The 24,246-nt window shown below is 35.8% G+C and overlaps 1 protein-coding gene across 1 annotated transcript in view; it reads left to right on the plus strand.

Moving 5' to 3' along the window:
- GRM5 (glutamate metabotropic receptor 5) overlaps positions 1 to 24,246 on the plus strand; it is a 552,707-nt gene that overhangs the window by 184,902 nt on the left and 343,559 nt on the right. The window contains exon 3 of the mRNA XM_032397660.1: positions 18,400 to 18,649. Coding sequence (XP_032253551.1) covers positions 18,400 to 18,649 — 250 coding nt within the window. The remainder of the gene's footprint in view (positions 1 to 18,399; positions 18,650 to 24,246) is intronic.

The raw sequence follows: 24,246 nt of genomic DNA on the forward strand, positions 1-24,246 counted from the left end.
TAGACTTCTCAAGGCAGAGACTTTCTCAATCTTTTGTATATGCTTCTTCGTGCCCAGGGACTCCAAATGTAAATGCTTAATAAATATTTACTATTTAATTTTGTTCTGTCCATCCTTTAGTTTATTATCATTTAATGGAAGTCTTTAGGATTAAAGCACTGTGATAGCATACTTTTTCTTAGAAAGATGGATCTGATTAGCTTAAAATGTTTTACATAGTCTATTTTGCTTTCATTAATATTAAGCATATAGTTAACATCTGACATTATTTTGATCTATTCTAAAAAATGCCCCATCTAAAATATAGAATCTTGAAGGAAAAAGAAATTGCAGCTTCACCTTAATTTATTATGAGTTTACCTTTTAGAAGACTCACTTCAATGAAATTTAAATTATCCCAGATTTCCATCATTTCTCTGTATTATAATTCTTTTTTTTTTTTTTATTTGAGAGAGAGAGAAAGAGAGAACACATGAGAGGGGGGAGGGTCAGAGGGAGAAGCAGACTCCCTGCCGAATAGGGAGCCTGATGCGGGACTCGATCCAGGGACTCCAGGATCATGACCTGAGCCGAAGGCAGTCGCTTAACCAACTGAGCCACCCAGGCGCCCTCTCTGTATTATAATTCGTAGATGATTCAGTTTATCTCATCACATTGTATTGGGCATTGTTACCTGTATCTTGACTTGCTTTTCTTCTTCAGCTATTAATTGTATTGCTCATGATTCTTTGCATATATGATAATATAATATCTTCTGGAACATGTAGCTCTCATTAGTCTCACAAAGATTTCCAGAATACCCTAACAATGCTAAATAGCTTTAATTTCTTCTTTTTCTGTCCTCATTTTTCTTCTAAATGAAAATGTAGGTTTTCCTAATAGCAAAATAATAATTGGATTTGTAAGTTTCTGTGATATAATGGAAAGAGAACATGATAAATTCCAGAAGCCTAGTTTCTATTCCCATATTTATTAGCTTTGTGGTCTTCAGCAAGTTACCAAAGTTTTCTGAACTTCAGTTTCTTTAACTGTGTATTGGGTGTAATAACGTCTAACTCATTCTCCCGTGGTTATTAGGGAGTTATATTTAACTGCCAGTAAAATGAAATTGAAGTTACTTATTTAGATATTGGTTTAATATCTGTAAATTCTTTTTCACTAATTAGCATTGTATATTACCCTGAGGAGTGAAAATACCATGTGAACGAAAGCTTCCCTAATATGCTGGTGTCTTCTTGCTAATGTTGATTTACCTGAGTTAGATTGGTTACATCCTCCCTTTCACTTCCATGTACTAGAATTTGCAGACAATAAACACCATCTGTACCTCGTATTCTCATTTTACCTTTGCACTCTGAAGTGTGATCTGTGCTCCACTCCTCCATGTAATGTCAAACACTGTTTTCTTCTTAGAAGTGCCTTTACAATTAACTCTTTCTTCTCCATTCCTGCTGTCTATGTCCAATTTCAGGCTCTTGTCATCTCATAATTGGATTCCTTCAGGAGCTTCTCATAAGATCTCTCACTGTATTCTTGTCTCCAGTCATCACTACAGATTACTTCCAGGAAAGTATTTTTTAAATGCTATTTTCATTCTGTAACTTTCCTGCTTGGAACATAAAAATGGTTTTATTGTCTGCTGTATTAGGTTGGAACTTTCTGTCTGGCTTTGAAACCTCTCTGTATTTTAGAGCTTTCTCCCATTGCTAACACACATGGACCCTGTGATTTAGAAAAATCTGGTAACAACCACAAATATATTTCATATCCATTATCTCTTCTCTCAAACCTGTATAAAGTTCTGTTCCATATCTGGAATTCTGTGTCATCTAGTAACGTATTTCTTTTTTCTATCCTTCCTTATGGCCTAACTAAAGTTCTAATACCTCTGTGGAATTATTTCTTCTGCTATCTTATATTTGTTTCTTGCTCTGATTAGAATAACAGTCAGTACCCTGTCACTGCAAGTGACAGAAATTGAAACCAAGCTAGCTTAAGCAAGAAAGTGGATTCATTTATTTATGCAATTGTGAAAGCCAGGGATGCAGTAGGAGAAAACTAGCAAGGACAACCAGGAGCCCACTTCTGATAGATCCACCCTCTGCCTCTTAATTCCTCTCCCCTCTTTGTTTATGGGGGCATTGTTCTCTTTTTTCATTTCTTCATGTGTCTAGAACCATGCTGTATGCTTGGCAGTACATTTTTGCAGAGAATGAGGAGATTTTGCAGGCAATAAAGACATTCCCTATATAAGTTTTGAAATTGGGTTTGAAAAATCCATGCAAAAGACCTGATGACCAGTTTAGGTAACATCTCACCCCTTTAATACAATCACTGAGGCCAAGGGGCTGAAGAGCTATAAGTGTAAAGCAGATTATATACTCATTTCCAGTAAACAGGTAGAGGAATCTGTTGCCAGGAAAAGGGACCATGTACAGAGATGGCCACTGAGGCACTTCTTGAAAGCTGGACAGATACCGTGTTTTTATCAATAAGAATGAGTGCTTATTAAAACATGACCATCATCATTTAACTTTTTTCATAGCTGGCCTACAGTTCCACAAGTTCATGATTCAACATAGTCCTGAATCCTAGGATCATTTCTAAATATGACTCGCTTTTAAAATGCCAAGTTAGGAAGAGTCAGAACTTCCATTTCAGGGATTTCTTTTAGCCAGAAGTGCCCTGTGGAGCCCTGGGAAGAATCAAAGATATCTTGAGGGACAGGGAGGAAATAAGCCACATTGGCAGCTTCCATATGCTTCAGAGAACAACTTGCTATTCCTGTGTGTGAGATAATCCCAAATGGTTTACTACACTCTAGTATCCCAAAGGTATGATTAAAGGATTAGAGTATGGGGAACAGAGCAGACATTAGTGCAACAGAGTGAAAAAAGCCAACACTTCGGTACTATCCTGGGATTTCATCAGCAACAAAATGAGGACAAGAGAATTGGACCGTGAGTGATTTTATTAAAACACTGGGTGAGTCCAATCAAGATGCTTTAGCTATTAAGTTCCCTGATGACAGAGGTTATGTCTGTTTTAATTTGCACTGTGACGTGCCTACATAGGCAGCAGGGATGGGGATCATGTTTTTAAGAAACACTAAAATGTTATTACTTTGTAGCAACACTACTGAACACTCAGTGCACCACCATATCTAATGAACAGCTTTAATTTTAAATGTCTGGGAAGAATGCTTGACAACAGCTGAATTAACATTTGCCAGGTATCTAACTGGAGATATAAATTGGGAGCTGTAGATGTTAGCTGAAGCATTGAGAATAGAGGCAAACCACAGAGGAAGAATTTCTCTTGAAAGGGGTTGGTCATAGACAGTGATGGCAAATACCAGTGTCTAAGAAAAAGAACTTATAAAATTGCTTGTGATTAGTAATAGTAATACTTGTTGAGTCTTTTCTGTGTACTAAGCAATATTTATAGTCTAAGCCTTTCACATGCAAAATCACATTTAATCCTAATAGTCCCTTTATGAGAATTTTATAGATGAGGCAGCAAAGGTTTTGAGAGATTAAGTAACTTGCCCAAACACCGGCAAGTGACAGAGCCAGGATTTGAACCCAGGTTTCAGGAATTCAAGTGAGATTTAAACTAGTCTATTCAGCGCCTTTCTTTTAAGGCCTGTTTTGTAACTGCCTGTTAGGAAGAAAAAACTAGGAGAGAACTAAGAACTAACTTTGGTCAGATCTCTTTTGTGCCAGACATTGGGCTGTCATATCATATCTGATGTGATTTAAGAAACCAAAGCTCAGAGACATTTATACAATTTGCCTAGGCTCCTGTGCTTAGTAAATTGCTGATGTAAGAATCCAACTCTGTCCACTTATTACAAACACCAACGTCCTTTCCAAATACTCATGATTCCTCTGACCACAAAATTGGATTACTTTTTATCTTGCCTGAGGATGGCTGCAGAGGGCTGTATTCGTTTGCTTGGGCAGCCATAACAAAGAACTATAAACTGGGTGGCTTAAATAGCAGAAATTTGTTTCCTTACAGTTCTGGAGGCTAGAAGCCTAAGATCAGTATATCAGCTGGGTTGTGTCCTTCTCAGGGCCTGACTCCTTGGCTTGTGGATGACTCTCTTCTTCCTGTGTCCTCACATCATCTTCCCTTTGTGCATGTTTGTGCCCTAATCTCCTCTTTTTATAAGGACACGTCATATCAGATTTGGAACCACCCATATGACCTCATTTCATCTTAATTACCTATTCAAAGGCTTTGTCTCCAAATACGGTAATATTCTGAGGCCCTGGGGGTTAAGTTTTTGACATATGAATTTTGGGGACGCACAGTTCAGCCCATGGATACAATGTCCACTGTCACTACTTTCAAGTCACCCTCATTTCTCACCTGGACTACTGCATTAACCTCCTAACTAAGCTTACTGCTTTCTCTCTAATCTCATATGAAGTAATCATTTGTCAATTTTTTTTTTTAAGAGACCTCATAACAGGGTACCTGGGGTGGCTCAGTCCTTTAAGTGTCTGCCTTTGGCTCAGGTCATGATCGCAGGGTCCTGGGATTAAACCCCGTGTTGGGCGGCTCCCTGCTCAGCAGGGAGTCTGCTTCTCCCTCTCCCTCTGTGCATTCTCTCTCTCTCTCTAGCTCTCTCTCAAGTAAATAAGTAAAATCTTAAACAAAGAAAAAAAAAGAGACCATATAGCATAATCCCAAAGACCATCATTCACTTTGTATTCCACATGAATGCCAACACCTTCTGAGTTACATTACAGAGTGGCCCTGTACACCATCTTGTCTTTGTTTCTATTATCACTATCCTAATTCAGTCCCTTCTTACTTCTAAATTTTGTAATTACAATACTCTGTCATTTTTCTCTGGACAACCACTCCACTCTCTTGGCTCATTATTAATAGGGTACTCTTTCTTAAGTGCATTCAGATAATGTCACCTGCTCTCTCAAATCCCTTCTATCAAGCCTCTTTATCTATTAAGTTAGGGCCTCCCCATTGTGATCCTGGACTGGACCTGGCCTTCCCTTCTTGTTGCCTCTGAGGTGGGAAGATTGGACCTTTACCACTCCTTACCACCTCAACCTGTGCTGCTTCTTTTAGCTCCATCTGGAATGCTATCTCCTGATTGCCCAAATCCATTCCTTCTGCAAGACCCAACTTAAATTCTCCTTCATGAGCAGGCCTTTTCCTGAGCCCAATCAGAAGTGATATGATACTCCTTTTTCCACCATTAAACTTTCACCTTTACTGTATTGGATCTTTACAAAGGGAGTCTGTAACTTCCAAAATCCAGGAGTCACTAAAAATAACACAGAGACCATTGGCCAGCAGAATCTTTAAGATTTATTTATTGGAAAAAGAGAGAGAGAGTGCGTGCTGGGTAGGGGCAGAGGGAGAGGAAGAGAATCTCAAGCAGATTCTCCACCCCCACTGAGCACAGAGCCTGATGTGTAGCTCAGTCTCGTGACCCTTAGATCATGACCTGGGCCAAAACCAAGATTCAGATGCAAAACTGACCCATCCGGGTGCCTGGCCAGCAGAATCTTAAAATATTTTAGTGGCATATCTGGTGTGTGCTGGCAACAGTTCATAGAGGTATGCACAAAAGAATTGTTAAATTTTCAGTAGCCTGTTGTTAAGCAGAGCCATTATTAAAAATTAAATTATATACATTTATAATTACATAAATTGTTTTTAAAAGTAGAATATCAATACATTCAAATGAAAAACAGATTATTAATAATTCACCACATTTCACAGTTTTCTTTACTCTTTAGGCTATTTAGAGTGACAGTATATATATAGATAGATAGATAGATAGATAGATAGATAGATAGATAGGTATAGATATATATATAGTCAATATACTGTATTGGTGTGCTACTGCTCATCCCCTTCCAACTCCATGTTTCATGACCTCACATTAGTAGACTGAAAATTGGTCATGATGAGAATATTTAAACCATAGAAATTGGCACACTAAAAATCAGGTCTTGATTTGATGGAGAAAATCTTCACAATTTAGATTAAACTTAAAAGTATGTCAAGTCTATAACCACCACATTGTGATTGCACAATATATAAAAAAAATTCTTCTAGCATTTGAAACTATTTTGTGATTCAGCAAAGAAGTTACATGTATTACTGATTGGTAAGCAAAGTTCTGACTACAACTTATTTGGCTTCACTTTCATCGAACACCTTAACATATATAAAAATTTCAGTCAACATTCATATCAGAAATACACTGGTGAATTGTAAACATGCATTGGCTATGGATATAAGATTTGGCAAAATTCAATGAAAGCATTTTGTGAGAGTTAATTGACTATATGGAATTTATAATAAAGTGCATTGTGTATTTCTAAAGGGTGTGCTACATTAATTGTATAATCAGTAACATTTGTAACACACACACACTCACACATTTCTCATCAAAGAAGTAGTTGTTAAACATTTACCACCAAATATCCCTCATATTATGGGAGCCAAGCAGACATCTTGTCAAAAGCGAGAAAACAGAGGCTCTTGCAAATAGTTGAAATAACCCCAATGTTTTACCTCTCTGATATCAGATATCACTTAAGATACCATTTCAAATGTTCTTGGTTTCCTTTGTTTCCAGGCCTTTGTTTTGAGTTGCACTCCCAGCCAGCAGTGCAGTAATCAGCTTTACATGGACTTGAAATCATTTCACATGGGTGCAGCTCAGTAGTACCTTGCCTTGCATCTTCTCCACATACCTCTCACATGGTATGACTGGTTGGAGCCAACTCATGATAAGAAAGAAGAGTAGGGGAACTAATGCGCCAAGGAGGTAATCTTTAACCATTGGCAAATGAGAAACTGTGGACATACCCTTCTCCCTTCTTCCTCAACATAGCTTTCAGAAGCAGCTTTATATGGCCTCTTGAAATATGGTCCAACAAAATGAGCAATCCATGGCCTCAGTATTCCACTCTTGTATTGCCCACCTTTCCCTCCCTGCCTCATTCTTGGTTTCCCTCAGCCCTGTAGTATGGAGGACCCAGGCCAAGGTACTTCCTAGAATCATGTGGGGCAGATGGAGAAAAGTTTGATAACATCTACTTCATGTGACAAAACTAGTCCTTCGCTATAGGGTGTAACTAAGCTATTGACCATGTCAAATATGGTGAGCATAGCCTAATGTATGGAAAAGTTGAATCTCTCTGTTGTATACCTGAAACTATGTGAACTATACACAAATAAAATAAATAATTAAAATTGAAATAATAAAAAAGGAAATTATCCAGATATAATTGAAGGAGAGAACAGAAAGAGCAAAAGGATGTAGTATATAAGTCACCTGATGTGTCCAATTAGAAGAAAACTCTTCTTTTACCTCTACTACCTATATCCAACTCAGTACTTTGAACTGATGTTACAGTATATACATGCATATGTATACATATGTATGTATATGTATCATATTTCTTTATGAATATCGTATATACACCCACTTATAAGAACATTGATCATTTTATATATATATATATATATATATATATATATATATATATAGGCATTCATATATCAGTCCTCTATATGTTAATTAATATTATATTAACAGACATATTTATTCACCTCACACCCCCCAGCCTTATGTAGTTTTTATTTTTTTTTTATTCATTTCAACAAATGCTTGGATATTGAGTGGAATGGAGCCTATTTCAAGGTATTGAATTTGGGATCCATGGAAACTACCTAAGATTAAGAAGCTAATAAGCAGTTTCAGCCTTCCTCCGCCTACCCCTTTCTTTCCCCCATATTAAGCAAGAGTTTTAGTGGCATTAGAAAGTATATAAAATCTAGAGTCCACTTACTAATGCTTGAAATTGGGATTCCTTCTGAATGAGACCTAAAATCACAACTTCTCCTGGTCCCAGGCCAGGAGCTTTGCCCTTGCCTTAGAACAGACACTCAGACACACTCCTGGGAATTTTTGGTACACACACACACACAAACACTGGTAAATCTTATTTATAAGGAAATATACATTTCCCCCATAGGTTTCCCCATGGGTTTCCACTTATCAGCAAACAATTTTAGTTGTTTTAGAAATATATTTAGCGAATTTTGTTCTCCTTTGTTTTGATACATATAAAAAAATGCATGTCTTATGTCTGGTGGAAAGTTTATTGCGTTGTTGGAATCTTTTAACAAATTGATATAAGTACATTAAGGAGACAAAAAAAAGAAAGGAAACAGTTTTAGTAGACTAAGCAGATCTTATAAAGAATGGAATATCTAAAAAGACCAACTAATATTTAATATGATGTCTAGAAAGTATAGATAGAACAGATGATTGAATTAAGTATAGTTACATAAATTGCAAAATTTCCCACTTTAATGAATACTAGTTTTCATATATTACCAGAGGCATTTTATCAGACACCTTTCTAATAACTGCATTGAGTAGAAGTTCTGGCTCTTGAAACATTTAAATTTACAAAGCAAATTTAACTTAAGAATTATCTACATGGCTCGGAACACATATATTGAGAAGTGGAAAATGGAATTTGGAGCAAGCATATTTAAAAGGGAAGGAGAAAATGGTTACAATCCTCTTTATCACAAAACAACATAGGAGGCGTTGAAAACTTAAAGAATCCCTAGAGTGCATATCATTTTATAGATATAGAGGCAGGTTCACAAAAAAAGTTATGCAGTTTCTCAAAGACCCTGCAGGTGATAAGTTGAAGAACCAATTTCAGACACTATCCCCATACTCTGTCCAAGGCACCCGTTCTTGAGCTGTGCAGCCCTTCCTCATAGACTTTCTCAGCCCCTCCAGATCAGAGTGAATGCAGAGCTGCTTCAACAGCAGAGCTGCTTTGCACAGCTATTTATAGTACATGCTCAATAATACTTTTTTAATGAGAAATCAATGAACCTCAAGGGCATTATGCTAAAGGAAATAAGTCAAGCCGAGAAACACAAATGCTGTATGATCTCATTTATATGTGAAATCTAAGAAAGCTGAACTCATAAAAACGAAGAGTAAATTGGTGGTTGCTGGGGCCAGGGAGTGGGAGAAATGGGGAGATGTTGGTCAAAGGGTACAAACTTGCTGTTGTAAGATGAGTAAATTCTGAGGATCTAATATACACCCATATTGACTATAGTTAACATGTATATTTGAAAGTGGCTAAGAGAGTAGATCTTAAATATTCTCACCAAAAAGAAACCCAAAAGCAACTATGTGAGGTGAGGGTTATGTTACCTAGCTTTATTGTGGTAATCATTTCACAATATATATGTATGTTAAGTCATCACATTTGCACCTCAAATTTACACAATGTTATATGTCAATTATATGTTCATAAACCTGGGGGAAAAAGTCAGTACTCATTTTCTAAAATACATTTATTCAACAAATACTTAGGCTACTTAGGCTCTGGACAAAAGGGGTAACTAAGATGTAACCTCTTTTGCTGTTTAGTTCACAGTCTCTTAGGTAATCAGACACAAATAATTAAAATAAAACATGAAAAATCCTGTGATGTTGGAGTGGAGGTGGGCAGTAAGGGCACAGCAGAGGGTATCTACTTAGAACTAGAGAGTTAGAGAGTTCTGTCACTTTCTGCTGAGTCTTGAAGGATGAGCCAGAATTAGCTACACAGAAGAATATCTTAGGAAAAAGGAGTTAGTGTGAAATTGAGAGATGTGAAAAAGCATGGTGTATTTGGTGATCTGTATATTCTTTGGTATGGCTGAAGCATGTGCTATATACATAAAGAAAATGCAAGCAGTGAGGCTAGAGAAAAAGATTAGACCCTAGATAATAAAAAAATCCTGGACGTCATAAAGTGTTCTAAGAGGTTTAGATTCTACCCTGAAATATAGAGGATGTCAATCTTTTCTGAATGTATAATTCAGTACTCTCTAATGAAGATATAATGAGTGTATAATTTTATGTGTGTAATTTTGAGAACGCGTAAAAAGAAACAAGTGACATTAATTTTAAAAATGCATTTTATTTAACCCAGTACATCCAAAATTTTATCATTTCAACATGTAACCAATATGATAAAATATGAATGGGTTTTTTTTACATTCTTTTTTTTCATACTGAGTCTTTGAAATCTATTTTGTTTTACTGTGGCAGAATATCTTAATTTGAATTAGCCATATGTCAAATGCTCAATAGCCACACATGGCCAATGGCTACCGCATTGGACAGCAGAGGTCTGCACTACACAAGACAGTCCCCAAGGCCAGAACGCTCAACGCAGCATGCTTGACCCACTCCTGAATGAAGCCCATGTGGCACCCACACAGCAGCCATAGCACTGCAGTCCAACTCCTTCTCCTCATTTCTCAGTCCTGCAGTAAATGATGGGCCAGGCAGATCTTTCCAAACTGAGCCCCTGCTCTCTGTATCGTGGGAGTTACCGCCCTTCCAGAGAGAATGTAGCAGCCGCAGAAGCAGGACAGGATAGCTGTGAGCTGGAGAAGCGAGTGGCAGACCAGGGAGCTGCTGTCAGAGAAGTTGCTTCCTTTCAGCAAAGTCTTGTCAAGCTTGAACGCCTTTGGCCGTGCTGCAGAGAGTTTCGGCCTTCTGCTGAGATGGGGGCGGTTCCGGGTTGTCATTGGATCCAGTTAGAATCCGGAACCAGAGGTGACTTGCCAGCTAAAACAGGCACAGTGAATAACTCACCGACCCCCCGACCCACTGACACCCAGCTCTATATAGAGGTTTGTCCTTTCTGGGGAAATGGAAGCACTCCTAATGAGACATGCACTGCAGGCTTTAGCTGTGGAGTTGACAGCTTACAAAGAAAGAAGGAAGTTGAATTCTGGAGGGTTAGAGCAGGAATCTGGGTCACAGTTTCTGTCTCGACTTTTTATTTATTTATCTTTAAAAAATATATACTATCTTCATTCTCTTACTCCCATTCACACACAACCTGCTCTTATATGTCTTCTACTATAATATGGCCAAAATCAGTGAGTTTTTTCACCATGCATCTTACTTTACTATTCATACAGTTAATGTATAAAAGCAAATAAAAGCATTTTTTATCTTGGCTTCCATGACAATACATTTCTTGGTTTCTTCTTCTTCATTGTCTATGTCAACTTTTCCTTCTCCATGCATAAATATTTGAATTCTTTAGGATATAATCAGATCCCTCTTCTCTTCATATCCTACAATTGCAGCTCTTACTCTTGCTGTCCATATTCTGATCCCAAATAGTTCCAATTTAGACTTCTATTCTCTGAGCCAGAATGTCCTTATTCAGTTTTCTATTTGGCATTCCTACTTAGCTATTTTGAAGATATTTAAAAATAAATTCTAAAACTTGATTTTTTTTCCTAAATTTGGTTCCCTTTCAGTTTTGTCTATCTCAATTAGTTCAACCCAATTATATGGACTAGAGTTACTGGAGGGAGTATATCTCACAACTTTTGATTCTAAGGTTCAGCAACCTACACTACAGAACCAAAGGTGGGACTCAGAATTATTGTACTTGACATGTCTGACAGCTATAACTCTCATGTATTCTTCTTTCCTTAATTTGATTTTCATGTCCTCTGCCATGTATGGATTTGTACGGTCAACTTGTATCTTTGCTCTTAATTTTATTTATTTATTTTTAATTTTTTTATTTTTTAAGATTTTATTTATTTATTTGTCAGAGAGAGAGAGAGAGAGCACAAGCAGGGGGAGCGGCAGGCAGAGGGAGAAGCAGGCTCCCCACTGAGCAAGGAGCCCAATGCAGGACTCGATCCCAGGACCCGGGGATCATGACCTGAACTAAAGGCAGATGCTTAACTGACTGAGCCGCCATGGCATCCATATCTTTGCTCTTAAGATCAAACTTCTTTTTCTAGCTTTTAATCCTGGTAGACAGTAGGAAAGTTCATCGACATAGTATACTGCTCAGCAACTGCTTGGTACATACTTTTCTGACAATATTCAATAGCCCTGGCTCATATTCCCATAAATAATATATATATAAATATGTATATTTATATATAATATATATGTGTATATTTCAAAATCCAAGTTACTAAGTTATGTTACACTATTTTTTCCTCCTGAATTCATTATTGGAATATTGCTCAAATGTTGCTTATATAATCCATGCCTAGAGTAATTCCTAAAGTGATTTTGCTAAATGAGATCCTTCTAGTACTTTCAATAATAAAACACTCTGGATAAGATCTAATAATGTCCTACCTCACATTGAATACTGTGTTATATGGGTCATGGCATAGAAACACTCCAGGGTAGGATTTGAAATAATTGGCCCAAACTTGAAAATCTGTTTGTTAGCCAAGGTTTTCGTAGCAAAGGCATTTGTAATAATTCATGGAACCATAATGAGGGTACATGATAGATGATAATAATGTTTTATGTACTCCCAACGGTTTTGCTTTAAAAGTCTTTCCATTAATAATATCTCCAGCATTGCAAACATCTAAATCTCAGTTCTATAGGCCTCTTTAGGAGTCTTCCTTGGGACACTTAACTTCTTTCTTTTCATTGAACAAAAATATGTACATATATTGTTTTTGTTGTGAGGATATAAATACCTACTTTGAAGAATTTAATTGTCTAATAGTAGGAGACAAATATAAATGAGTGCAATATAGAGTTTGAAATTGCTATTATACTCATTGCACAGATGGCTATAATGGGGAGAAGACATGTTTTTAAAAAGAGGAACAACTTTATAAAAGATATTAATACAATGAGAAGAGGTGTTTGTCTCCCTGGCTTTTCTCCCTTCAGCTCCTTTAGTTAACCACTAGTTTAACTAAGACATAGCCTACTCAATAAGGGCAGTTTTAGCTAAGATCCCTTGACGAACATTTATGGCCCCATGGAAGGGCAGGAAGTGGTGATTGGACACTGTTTTATTGATCCCATTCACACATATTCTGGGGGATACTGTTTTATTGATCCCATTCACACATATTCTGGGGGATGGTATCATCCTAGGCAGTAACTCCCATGAGAAATGGCAGCATTTTCCTTCACTAGTAGTTGCCAATAAAAAATACATTGTTTATAATAGTAACAGGATATTAGTAGTAGAAGCCAATCAGAATGTATTTTTAAATTACTGTTTATATTGAAAATCTTCATTTCCTTTTTGGAAAATGATCATTTGGGCCAACTAAAAGGAAAAAAAAAAGTTCTGATGTGGAACACCAAGCTCAATATTTGTCTTTAAAGTGAATTAAAATTTCCTAAGGTGAATGCTTTTTGAAAAAGTAGTTTTTACATTTTTTTAGCACCCGCTTGATGATCATATTTGAACAAGTAAATTTACTTTAATAAAATTTTACTCTTTACCTATCTTTCTGTTCAAGAACATGAGTACCTATTATGTGGTGATATGTTTAAATGAATTTACTACCCTCAAGGGGCTTACAGTTTTTGAAAGTAGGATATATAATATATCCAAAATATAAGTAAGTATATATAGCATGCAACATATAAATATACATACATAATAGCATACAGAATATGTATTTTAAATTGAGCCTAATACAATATAATACCTAATTAGCACCATAACTCATTATCTGACTTGAGGAACTCTCCTTAGAAATCTCATGATAAAACATATATATGAAGTGGGTTATATGTGTTTTATCACATATTAACAAATTTAATATCTTGGATTGGATTTTTAACAAAATTCTCAATATCAAAAAAAATCATTAGTGTGATCAGCCTTGTCATAAAGGTGAAGGAACCGCAATTATAAACTTCTTTAACAATTACAAGTAACAAAAATTATCTCTTCAATATTATAAAATAGATCAATAGCTAAAATATGTAAATATTTAGAGTCTACCATGTGCCTAGTATCATATCTATTTAATTAATTCATTAATATCTATTAAATGAATAGTTTACCCTATTCCTTGTAGGGAGATTCTTGAAAAGCATGGTGGGGTAGATCAGTTTAATTCCACAAGCATTTGCTGGGTGGTGCCATGGAGTTGTGGTATACATCCTAAATAAGTTTACAGTCTGGGCATTTGAGTTGGACCAGAAAAAAAATTGGTAAGATTTCAACATGGAGACATGGGGAAAGGGTATTCGGGGTAAAAAGAGCATCATGAATAAAAGTAAATAACTGGGAATGCGTGGGGCATCCAAGGGACATATGGAAGGGCATAGTAAGAAATAAGACTCCCAAACATAGAGTTTGGTAAAGTTTTGAAGAAATGAAAGATAGGTGGTAAGAGGTTATGCGTGACTGCATAAGCTCCAATGGAAGGAATAATGATGGTCTGATGGAGAAAAAGAAATAAATGTCAAAGAAAAGAAAAGTATTTGAGTGTTTTTAGCATAATTCTATTAATTTCTGATTCTTATCATTTTCCCCAATACACACAAAATTTATAAATTTGAACCATATCTCAAATGTATATTTTGCTAGAAAAATCTCTCATTTACTAGATATATATATACATATATATATATATATATATCCTATTTATGTTCCTATACTTTATTACCTTTATTTGAAAGTATGTTTAAGCCACAGTAACACAGTAGTTACTGCTACTGAATTGGTACCATCAGAAAGAGCAGTTACCTTTGATTATACATTACATACTAAACAATTGTTCACTGCCTTTAATCATAAAGTTCAAATAAACAATCTCTCTTAGGTTAGAAGAAAGATTTAGAGTTATTCTTTAACCAGTCTTGTTTTCGATGTGTACCTTGTAGGCCCAGATGGACGCAGATACTTCCAGATCTCCACAGACATGATGTAGGTCAAATAGAACTAGTGAAAGCAACTACTTAAAATTGTTGATGTCTACTTTCTGATTTCAATAATTTTTAAGTATGTTATTAAATTTTTTTCATTCAAACTTGTACTTTCATATTTTTCAAAATCTAATAGTACAGAAGGCCTTAAGGGTAAAAAGTACATTTTAGGGTTTTTTTTTTCTGTTTTTTACCTTCATATTTCTTAGTAGGAATATGTTTTTTAATGCCTACTTTTTAATTTATGAACAATAAACTTCTCTTAATTCATGTGTCTTCCCTTAAATATAATTCTATTTTAGATTAGTCTATTTTTTTAGATTCAAATAATTCATCTTTCTTTGTTTTCTGTGTATGTCTTGACTTCCAAATTGTGTGTAAAAGATTTTAATACCCTAGTTCTCCCTACTTCAACCTATCATCTTTTCCTTTAATTTTTTTGTAAAGGTTGATAAGATTTATTTCTATTGCATAATGAGTTTTTTGCTTTGTCCCTATGTGAATTCATAAGGTTGAAAATCAGTAATTGGCATTTACATTGTTGCAAAATAGTGTGAGCTAAGAGTCCAGTAAAGCCTTGATTACATTTTCTTCTCATAATTCCAAATCACCAGCCCTCTGCTAGTTAAAAAAGAGTGTCTGATGGATTCCTTCCTGCTTTTACTGGTTGCTTAAAATGAAGACACAGGCTAGTTTCATATTTTACACCTACCTTCCTTTCTCTATCACCTTTGTTTCCCTGTTGGAAAAATAAATCTTTGTTTCCTCAGCTTTTTCTCATCCTATACATCGCTTGAAATCTATTTCATTTCCTATGAGAAGCTTATGAACTTTTTAATAGTTTCTCTTTTATTTTTAAATGTGTAATTCCAGAATATGGTCTTTATATCAACTACTGAAAATCTCAACACTGAATTCAAGCTTCCCAGTTTTATTGGAATACATGGAATACATGCTCCCATTTTTAATTCTCAGCTTATAGTGGCTTTTATAAAATCAAAATTATTCTGCAGAATTTTTATGTCACACATATATTAGAACTGTTTCCTGTTTTAATTTTAAAGAGTACTGCTTGGGCTTTGTTCTGAGAAAATCGTATTTCCCCAACTAGTTTAAGTTCATTCTTTAATCCAGTGTTCATTATTAATGCCTTTTGCTCCATTATTTGTTTTAGATGCTCCAGGAGAGAGCAGCTTCACTATATCTAATGCCAATAAGTACAATTAATTGGGTTCAGGCTACCTATCAGATATTTTATATGGTTAACATATATATTACTTTATAATATCTATTATAATTATATATAGTGTTTATACATGTTATATATAATATATAATAGTATGTATAATTAATTATAAAAATAACATATTATAATAATTATAAGCATTTATTATAATGTTTAAACTAGATATAATGTTTAACATATATAATATACAAAATACTCATGTGTTAGGTAGTGTTACCTCTGATTTTCAGGTGAAAAAGCTAGATTTAGAGAGACTATCCAAGCAGAATTAGAACTCAGATCTCTCTAATAACAAGGTTCTCTCTCTGCTGCTTCCATATAACTTACTGTATAAAAAAATAATATTAAAGTTGTTGGGAGAGGTGCTAAAGATTATGAATTTGTCATTTTCTTAAATAACTGCAAATAAACAGAATTTTTATCATTGCCATCACAATCGCTATGTACCTAATTTCAAATTATTTATGCAAATACCTCAGTACTAATGAAAGCATTAAGTGCAAGACAGTCAGCTGAAAAACAGAGTTGGCTTAAAATAAATCAGAGAATAATAGATTACTCAGATTAGTATAAAACTAGTAATTTAGGCCCCTGGGCATGTTTTTCAGCGGGGGTCCTTTAAACTTTGTTAATTGCAAAATAACTACATTGCCCACTTGCCATCATCATAGAGGCTTCTTGTTATTTTATTTCTAGAGAAAAAGGAAAGATGCAGCTGGCCCATCAGATTTTTTTGGCTAGGACTTGAGCCATCCTGCTCTGCTTTACACTTTACAGTTTGTTCAGGAAGATAAAACCACATAAAAATCCACCTTCAAAGTCTGAGGATCTCATTTGCAGCAAGGTACCTGTGCTGCAGTGGAACATACACAGGGGCAGGTGTGAGAAGTTATATGTTCAAACCAAGACTCGGCCACCTACTTGCTAAATGTGAACTTCAGTTTTATCAGTTGTGCATGGAAGATAATATTACCTCTATCACAGAGTTGATGCAAGGAGCAGTGAGCTAATCTATATGAAGTGACTTCAAAAATCCAAATGTTATATGGGTATCCTGATTTATAAGTGATCTCTATTAGAGTCATATGTGAAACCAATGCAACCAAATGCCTTTTACTTCCTTATTCATTGGAGATCTCCTCCTGATGAAATTCCTTTTCCTAGGTCTGGTTGATTGTGAGGCTGGTTACATCCTTAGATGCTCCACAGCTTGCTTGTCTTTTAATAGGCTCCTGTATTCTTTAAATCATTCCCCCTTACCCACCTAATCTTTTGGAAACTCAGAAAATGAGCCTGGTATGATTTATAGAGCCTTAAGAGGCTCTAAAAATACCTAAAATTGAAGCATCATGACCCTTAAATAGGAAAAAGAAATGTAGATATAATTGGGCTTCTGAGTCTTCCAAAAGTCAGCCATGCACGAGTGGAGGGAGCAGAAACCACACTCTTTGATCTGAGAATGTAGTGCAGAATTCCACTTCCTGGGTATGTAACTTTGGGCAAGTGTAAACCTAACTGCTTCATCTGTTTTCTTATCTGCAGAATGGAAGTCATAATGCATACCTAAGTATATTCTCGCGAGAGTTAAATGAGATGATATCTGTAAAGGTTTTGGTCCACTTCCTGGCATACAGTTGATTGTCAGTATTGATCACCAATTTCCATTAATTTAAAGGACCACCATCAGTCCTTAGCCCCCCAGATTTGTAGAAGACTTTGGAATTATTCCCCAAATCACTAACTTCCCTATAGTTGTACAGAATGAAACTTCAAATGTTTCATTTGAAGCTTATACATTTACCTGTGACAAGACTCAAATCTCAAGCAAGGATATGGAATTTTCAGTTGGGATAAAGGCACAGATTCTTATGATTGCTAATAGAATATAATATGCATAATATTCTATAAAATATAATACTCTATGTGATATCTGTACAATGGCATCTATTACATATTAAGTGTATATATTGTGTCTTTAAATATAGGAATCTGAGCCGGTGGGATGAGATGGTCATACAGTAAGAAGCAAAGGGAAGTGAGATAGAATGAAAATACAGCAGATAAATGTCTTCCATCATCTCACACTAGAGTATGAACTTTTTAAGTCAAAGGGGGAGCTGAATTGCTTCTGCTTTTTATACTATTTTCTCTCTCTCTCAGTGAAAACACAATTTAAAGTTCAATGCATATATGTATAATGTAGTTTTTTTGTAAATTGTCCAAAATGAACAAGACAGTGAAAGAGCAAAAACTGATTCAGGTCTTCGGGCTCCAAGTTCAACACTACAAGTGATCTTCATGCTCCCAGCCTTTTGCATTCTTAATTGGATCCAGTGTACCCAGCACTGCCATCTCACTACCTCTCTGCTTATCTGTTTTCACACAGGCAACTATGGAGAGAGTGGGATGGAAGCTTTCAAAGATATGTCAGCCAAAGAAGGAATTTGCATCGCTCACTCTTACAAAATCTATAGCAACGCAGGGGAACAGAGCTTCGATAAGCTGCTGAAGAAGCTCAGGAGTCACTTGCCCAAGGCCCGGGTAGTGGCCTGCTTCTGTGAGGGCATGACGGTGAGAGGTCTGCTGATGGCCATGAGGCGCCTGGGTCTAGCAGGCGAATTTCTGCTTCTGGGCAGGTGAGTGACAAAGAAAATTCACATGAAGGTAATGCCAGGAATTTGGCAGCATCAAAGGGTATCTTCAGGTGCATAAGGACAGATGCTTTGGAAACTTAATCTATGTGGTAGAAGTAGAACTTAAATATCATAAAACATCAGAGCCTGGAGATAATCATGGAAAATAAGTAGATATGCCATGTGCTGATTAATGATGATAACAGGAATCACCACTTGAAGATGATGAGTACTTAAGTCTTAAAAAAATGACTGTAAGGAAATGAGATGGGTTCTTAGATACTTGGATCATTTCATAATTCCCTTGGGAAATAAGCATTTTTCAGATTTTTTGCTGTTGCTTTTGAAATTGATTTTGAGAATGGCTAGGGAAATAAGCATTTTTCAGACTTTTTGCTGTTGCTTTAGAAATTGATTTTGAGAATGGCTACCTAAACTTGTTTTATAATATAGTCATAGAATTTTGAGTTTGAAAGTGAGGAGTTGCTTTAGTTTTAGTTGCTTTAATTTTTTAAAATATTGGAAAATTGGCTCATTATTTACATTACAAAAGTGTTATTACATTGCCTGATCATCCACACTGTTACCAGACAAGTTTCTAAAACATTAACTTCTACTGGGATTGATTTTAATCATCTGGATAATGCACTTGATTGGCACAACTCAACTCATTCCCTGCTGATGCTGTTGAATCCATATATTAGAGTTCTCTAGGGAAACAGATATAATGGTGTGTGTGTGTGTGTGTGTGTGTGTGTGTGAGAGAGAGAGAGAGAGAGAGATGAGATGAGATGAGAGATACACCCAGAAGAGCCAGTGGTATAGTTCTGGTCTGAAAGCTGGCAGGCTTGGGGAAGAAGAGCCAGTGTTAGGGTTCAAGTCTGAAGGCCAGAAAAGACCAATGTCCCAGCTCAAGCAGTCATGCAGGAAGAGTTCCCTCTTACTTAGTCATTTTTGTTCTACTCAGGTCTTCAGTAGATTGGATCAGGCCCACCCACATTAGGGAGAACAATCTTCATTACTTAGTATACTGATGCAAATGCTAATGTCATCCAGAAACACCCTCATAGACACACTCAGAATAATGTTTAGCCAAGTATCTGGGAAACCCATGGCCCAGTAAGTGGTCACATGACATTAACCATCACAATTTGTAAAATGACCCCATAGTTTGACCATGTGAATGTAGTTCACTATTCTAGAGCTTAAAAAAGTTTTGTTATTGTACAGATTCTTAGTAGGCAGCCAATTTAAAAATAGAGAAAACCTTCAGAACCCCTGCATCTTTCTCAATATTTCTGTCCAAAATAGAAAGCTAACTCACTTGTCATTAACTTTTGACAGCTCATTAAAGACAACATGCTTCCTTTATTTTCTAAATGTCTAACTGACCTTCTGTGATCAGACTTGGCTCCTGCTTGGCTACATTTTATGACAGCCACTTTATGTACCTAATGTTTTTCTGTCTGACCTGATGGCAGTAGATTGATGGGACTATTTTAGTATGAGGCCAAATATCCTTCAAAAAAAAGTGCTTTATGGACCTATTGAGTGAGATTCCTTTTTCACTGATGTCATACATTTTGTCTAAAATCATCCCTAGTTGGCAAGAGTGATGCACCAATTAGTTTCATACAAGCCAGGAGCACTCCCACTCCAGTATTAAATTCCAAAGTGCAGTGTTACCACTGGGGTAAAAAGAACACGAAAGAAAGAAGCTGGCTTTAAACAGTCCTGTTTTTCTGGTAGGGTATGAGATTCTGTAGCTGCTATCTGCTGCTTTCACCAATGTTAATAAGACAAATAAGCAGCATTTGTTTTTCAGCCTATATGATTTGTCAGCAAGTAAATGTTCTTTGATCACATGTACACAAGGAAAATAGGTAGGTATTCACTATATTTGCCATTTTTCATCTATCTTTTTATTGCCAACAGTACCACAAGGCCAAAATTCAATATTTTATATATATAACATATACATACACAATTTTTATAATGTTATATATATATCTATGTATAAATTAAAATTTTATTTTTTAAGTAATCTCTACACCCAACATGGGGCTCAAACTTACAACCCTGAGATCAAAAGTCACACACTCTAATGACTGAGCTAGCCAGGTGCCCCTATTTATGTATTTTAAAATTTATTTTGTATATCCTATTTATAAGAAGTTCTCTCCACATCATTTGATTCATAGAAAAATAGATTCATAACCTTTAATTAGATTTCTTAATCCCTTCATTTATTGGCCAATAATAATTCAATATTTACTTGAGTACCAGTTCATTTCATCTTAGAGGAGTTTTGTTAGAAAAGTCTTCTTATTCCAGATTAAAAAAAAATGTCTCCCTGCAGTTTCCACCTCTTGGCTCATATTTTTGTCTCTGAAAGTAGCGTGTGGTACTCTTGAAGATATTTGGTAATGGTATGGTCATCAGTCCCCTTCATCTTCTCTTTGAAACATTCCTGCTTCTTCTGTTTCTACTTCTTCATGGTGAAATAACACTCTATCTATCAAGATCATTTATGGGATCATTTATCAAATGCTTTCTGCCAATTATTAAACTGTATATGCATTGTTTCATGTATTCATTTGATAGATATTGACTGGCTACTATGTTAAGATGCTTGGGATACATCAGTGAATAAAACAGACAATATTCACTACCTTTATGGACCTTACAGATGGTAAATTAGATAGAAGGTAGTAAGTGCTATGAAAAAAATAAGTAAATCTAAGAACAACTTCATGTTGAATCCTATTATCTCCAATTTATAGACAAGGACTCTAAGACTCAATTTATATTGAGTAATAGAAGGCTATATAGATGTAGGTGTTGAAGCCAACATTAAATATAAGTGTGTGTAATTCTAGAGACTGAGCATTTAGTGCTGTGTTCTGTTACTTTTCAGTAAATTTAAAGTATTCCTATTCATAAGAGTGGAAATCTAGGGTAGTGAGCGGAAAGGCAAAATATAACAGTTATGAGAGTATTTAGGACATCTACTCACTCTAATTTTACAAGTGAGGAAACTGATACCCCAAAAGTTTGGATAACATAGTTAAGGCTGTGTGCAAGAGCCCAATTACCGTGGACCATAACTCAGTGCTTTTCCCTATTAGCCTGTTTCCTGTAAAATAGAAACAGTGAAGAAGTTGTCTGATAGCAAACTCCTAGTTCTTCACAGATCCTGAGTATATAAAGAAATTATCCTAGATAATTCTAATTTAAGTTAGCATTTTTATTTTAATGCTCCCTCCTAAAAATTCAATTCACCCTATAACTCCTATAGTTGACACACAATGTTACATTAGTTTCATATGTGCAGATTAGTGATTTAGTATCTCTATGGGTTATGTTATGCTCACCCCAAGTGTACCTACCATCTGTCACCATACCATGCTATTACAGTATCATTGACTATATTCGTTATGCTGTGCTCTTAGTAATTTGAGATTATTTTGTTTGCATATATACTCCCTATCTCCCTTTATGCTCCTTCCTTCCCCTGCCCAACTCAGACCCAACTCAGGATGGTTCTTAGAAATTAGAAGTCAAGTGGCGCCTGGGTGGCTCAGTCAGTTAAGTGTCCGACTCTTGATTTCAGTTCAGGTAATGATCTCAGGGTTGTGAAATTAAGCCCTGCATCTGGCTGTGCACTGGGTGTGGAGCCTGCTTAAGATTCTCTCTCTCCCTCTCCCTCTGCCCCTCCCTACCACTCGTGCACTCATGCGTGCTTGCTCTCTATCTTAAAAAAAAGAAAAGAAAAAAAATTAGAAGTCAAGGCTATGAGAAGGGAATCTACATTCAGAACTTCCTAGAGGATCCCATTTAACAGCTGTAGTTATAAATCTATCCAGTTGCCTTGGGACAGCCATGTTTAATAGGTCATTCAACTGAAATGTGTGGCAGGACTAGTAAGATAATTCTGCTGCTGAGACAGCGTCATTCATCAACATATCTCACCATCTGTGCTGCACATCAGAAGAATGTTAGAGTGATATAGATCTGGCCACTGGGTCTTCTCATTTGAACTCAGGATAATCTGTTGTCTCATTGCCCATAAAAATGTCCTGTCCAGGTTCCTGAAATAGTCTTGCTAAACACTTTGGCCCTGAGAGCAGAATGGGATCAATAATCTGAACAGTAATGACATTTCTAAAGGAGCTTATTTTTCTAGAATGGATACAGTGTTTTAGTTTTTGACCTGAGAAAATACCATATGAGGTATATTATTTATGAGTTATATACTTAATTGTGAACTTGGAAACAAGGACCAACTTTTAGCAAATTAGCTACTTAAAGATCTTTTTTTTATCTTGTCTATAATTAACTAAAACTGTGTATCTGTTTGAATTAAGAATCTCTCTCCTTCAATATGATGATTGTTACCAGGCTGTGAGAGGAAATGTACTTAAATTTCAAAACTATTTGGGAATTATAACCTGTATTTCTTATCAGGAGGCCCATCTTCATCAATATTTTTCAAAATGGAAAGGACAAGAGCTTAGTCTAATAAATATATTTGTGGATAGAATTACAAACAATTGTTTTACTAAAACTATTATAGTAGGTGTTATTCAGAAGTAGACATTAGTCTTTATCCTTGCATATTATCAGAGTATTCATTCTAAATTAAAGCCCTTTTTAAAATAAGTACACTTGCCTTCCAGTGGGCCATTCAGTATCTTTTAATCATGTTGAGAAAAAGAAAACAAAACTTATTTTCATTGAGTTCCTGTTATGTGTCAGGAGACAAGGAGAGAGGGAAAGAGAGGGTGAAGGAAGGGAGAGGAAATGATGAGAGGAGACAAGAGGGGAGAAGGGGGGAGGAAGAGAGAGAGATTAATTTAGTGCTGTAGGCAGTGTTGAATATGTCAACTTTTAGTTGTCTTTGAGTTTGGTAATAATGACCCCATTTTTGTAGGGGAGAAAATTGAGACTCAGAAGCTAAATGACTGAACAAGATTATATCAGTTTCTTAATCCTAGTGACAATTCTAAGTATCACAAAGAGAGAAGGCTTAGCAACATAAATGTTTCTACACTTGTGATAAACTCCATTTAATTTTGCTTTATTGTTGTTTTTGTTGTTTTAGATTATCCTTTGAAAATTAAATAAACTTAGTAAAATGCCTTGAAAATTATTGAGATTTTTGTGATGAATTTATAGTGCAAATAAAGCTAGCCAAACTATGCTCCATTTTGCCGGGAGTGCTTACCTGCACTCAAGATGGAAAGATCAGACTAGTTGCACGATATTCAGTCTATAAACAAGCAGTTGTCTAGTTGTATCTGCCTCAGATTATGAACCATGAAGGTTGAGCAAGAAGGTAAGGGGAGCATGTGTGAAGAAGTTTGGAGAGGAACCCAGGAAACAATGTTTTCAGCCTTTGTAGTATTTTGATATTTATCCCATTATTGGGGAAGCCTTTTTTTGTGTGTGGGGGGGGTGGTAAGAATATGATAGGTGTGGTATTTCAAAAGATAACGGGTACAGATTATGGATTAGAAGAGATAGGGTAGATACAGAGGAACCAATACCCCTAACAAAAATACTATGATCGTGGAATAAGTAGCAGATTACTAATTACA

This window comes from Phoca vitulina, unplaced genomic scaffold, assembly GCF_004348235.1.
Source record: "Phoca vitulina isolate PV1807 unplaced genomic scaffold, GSC_HSeal_1.0 scaffold101, whole genome shotgun sequence".
NCBI lineage: Eukaryota > Metazoa > Chordata > Mammalia > Carnivora > Phocidae > Phoca > Phoca vitulina.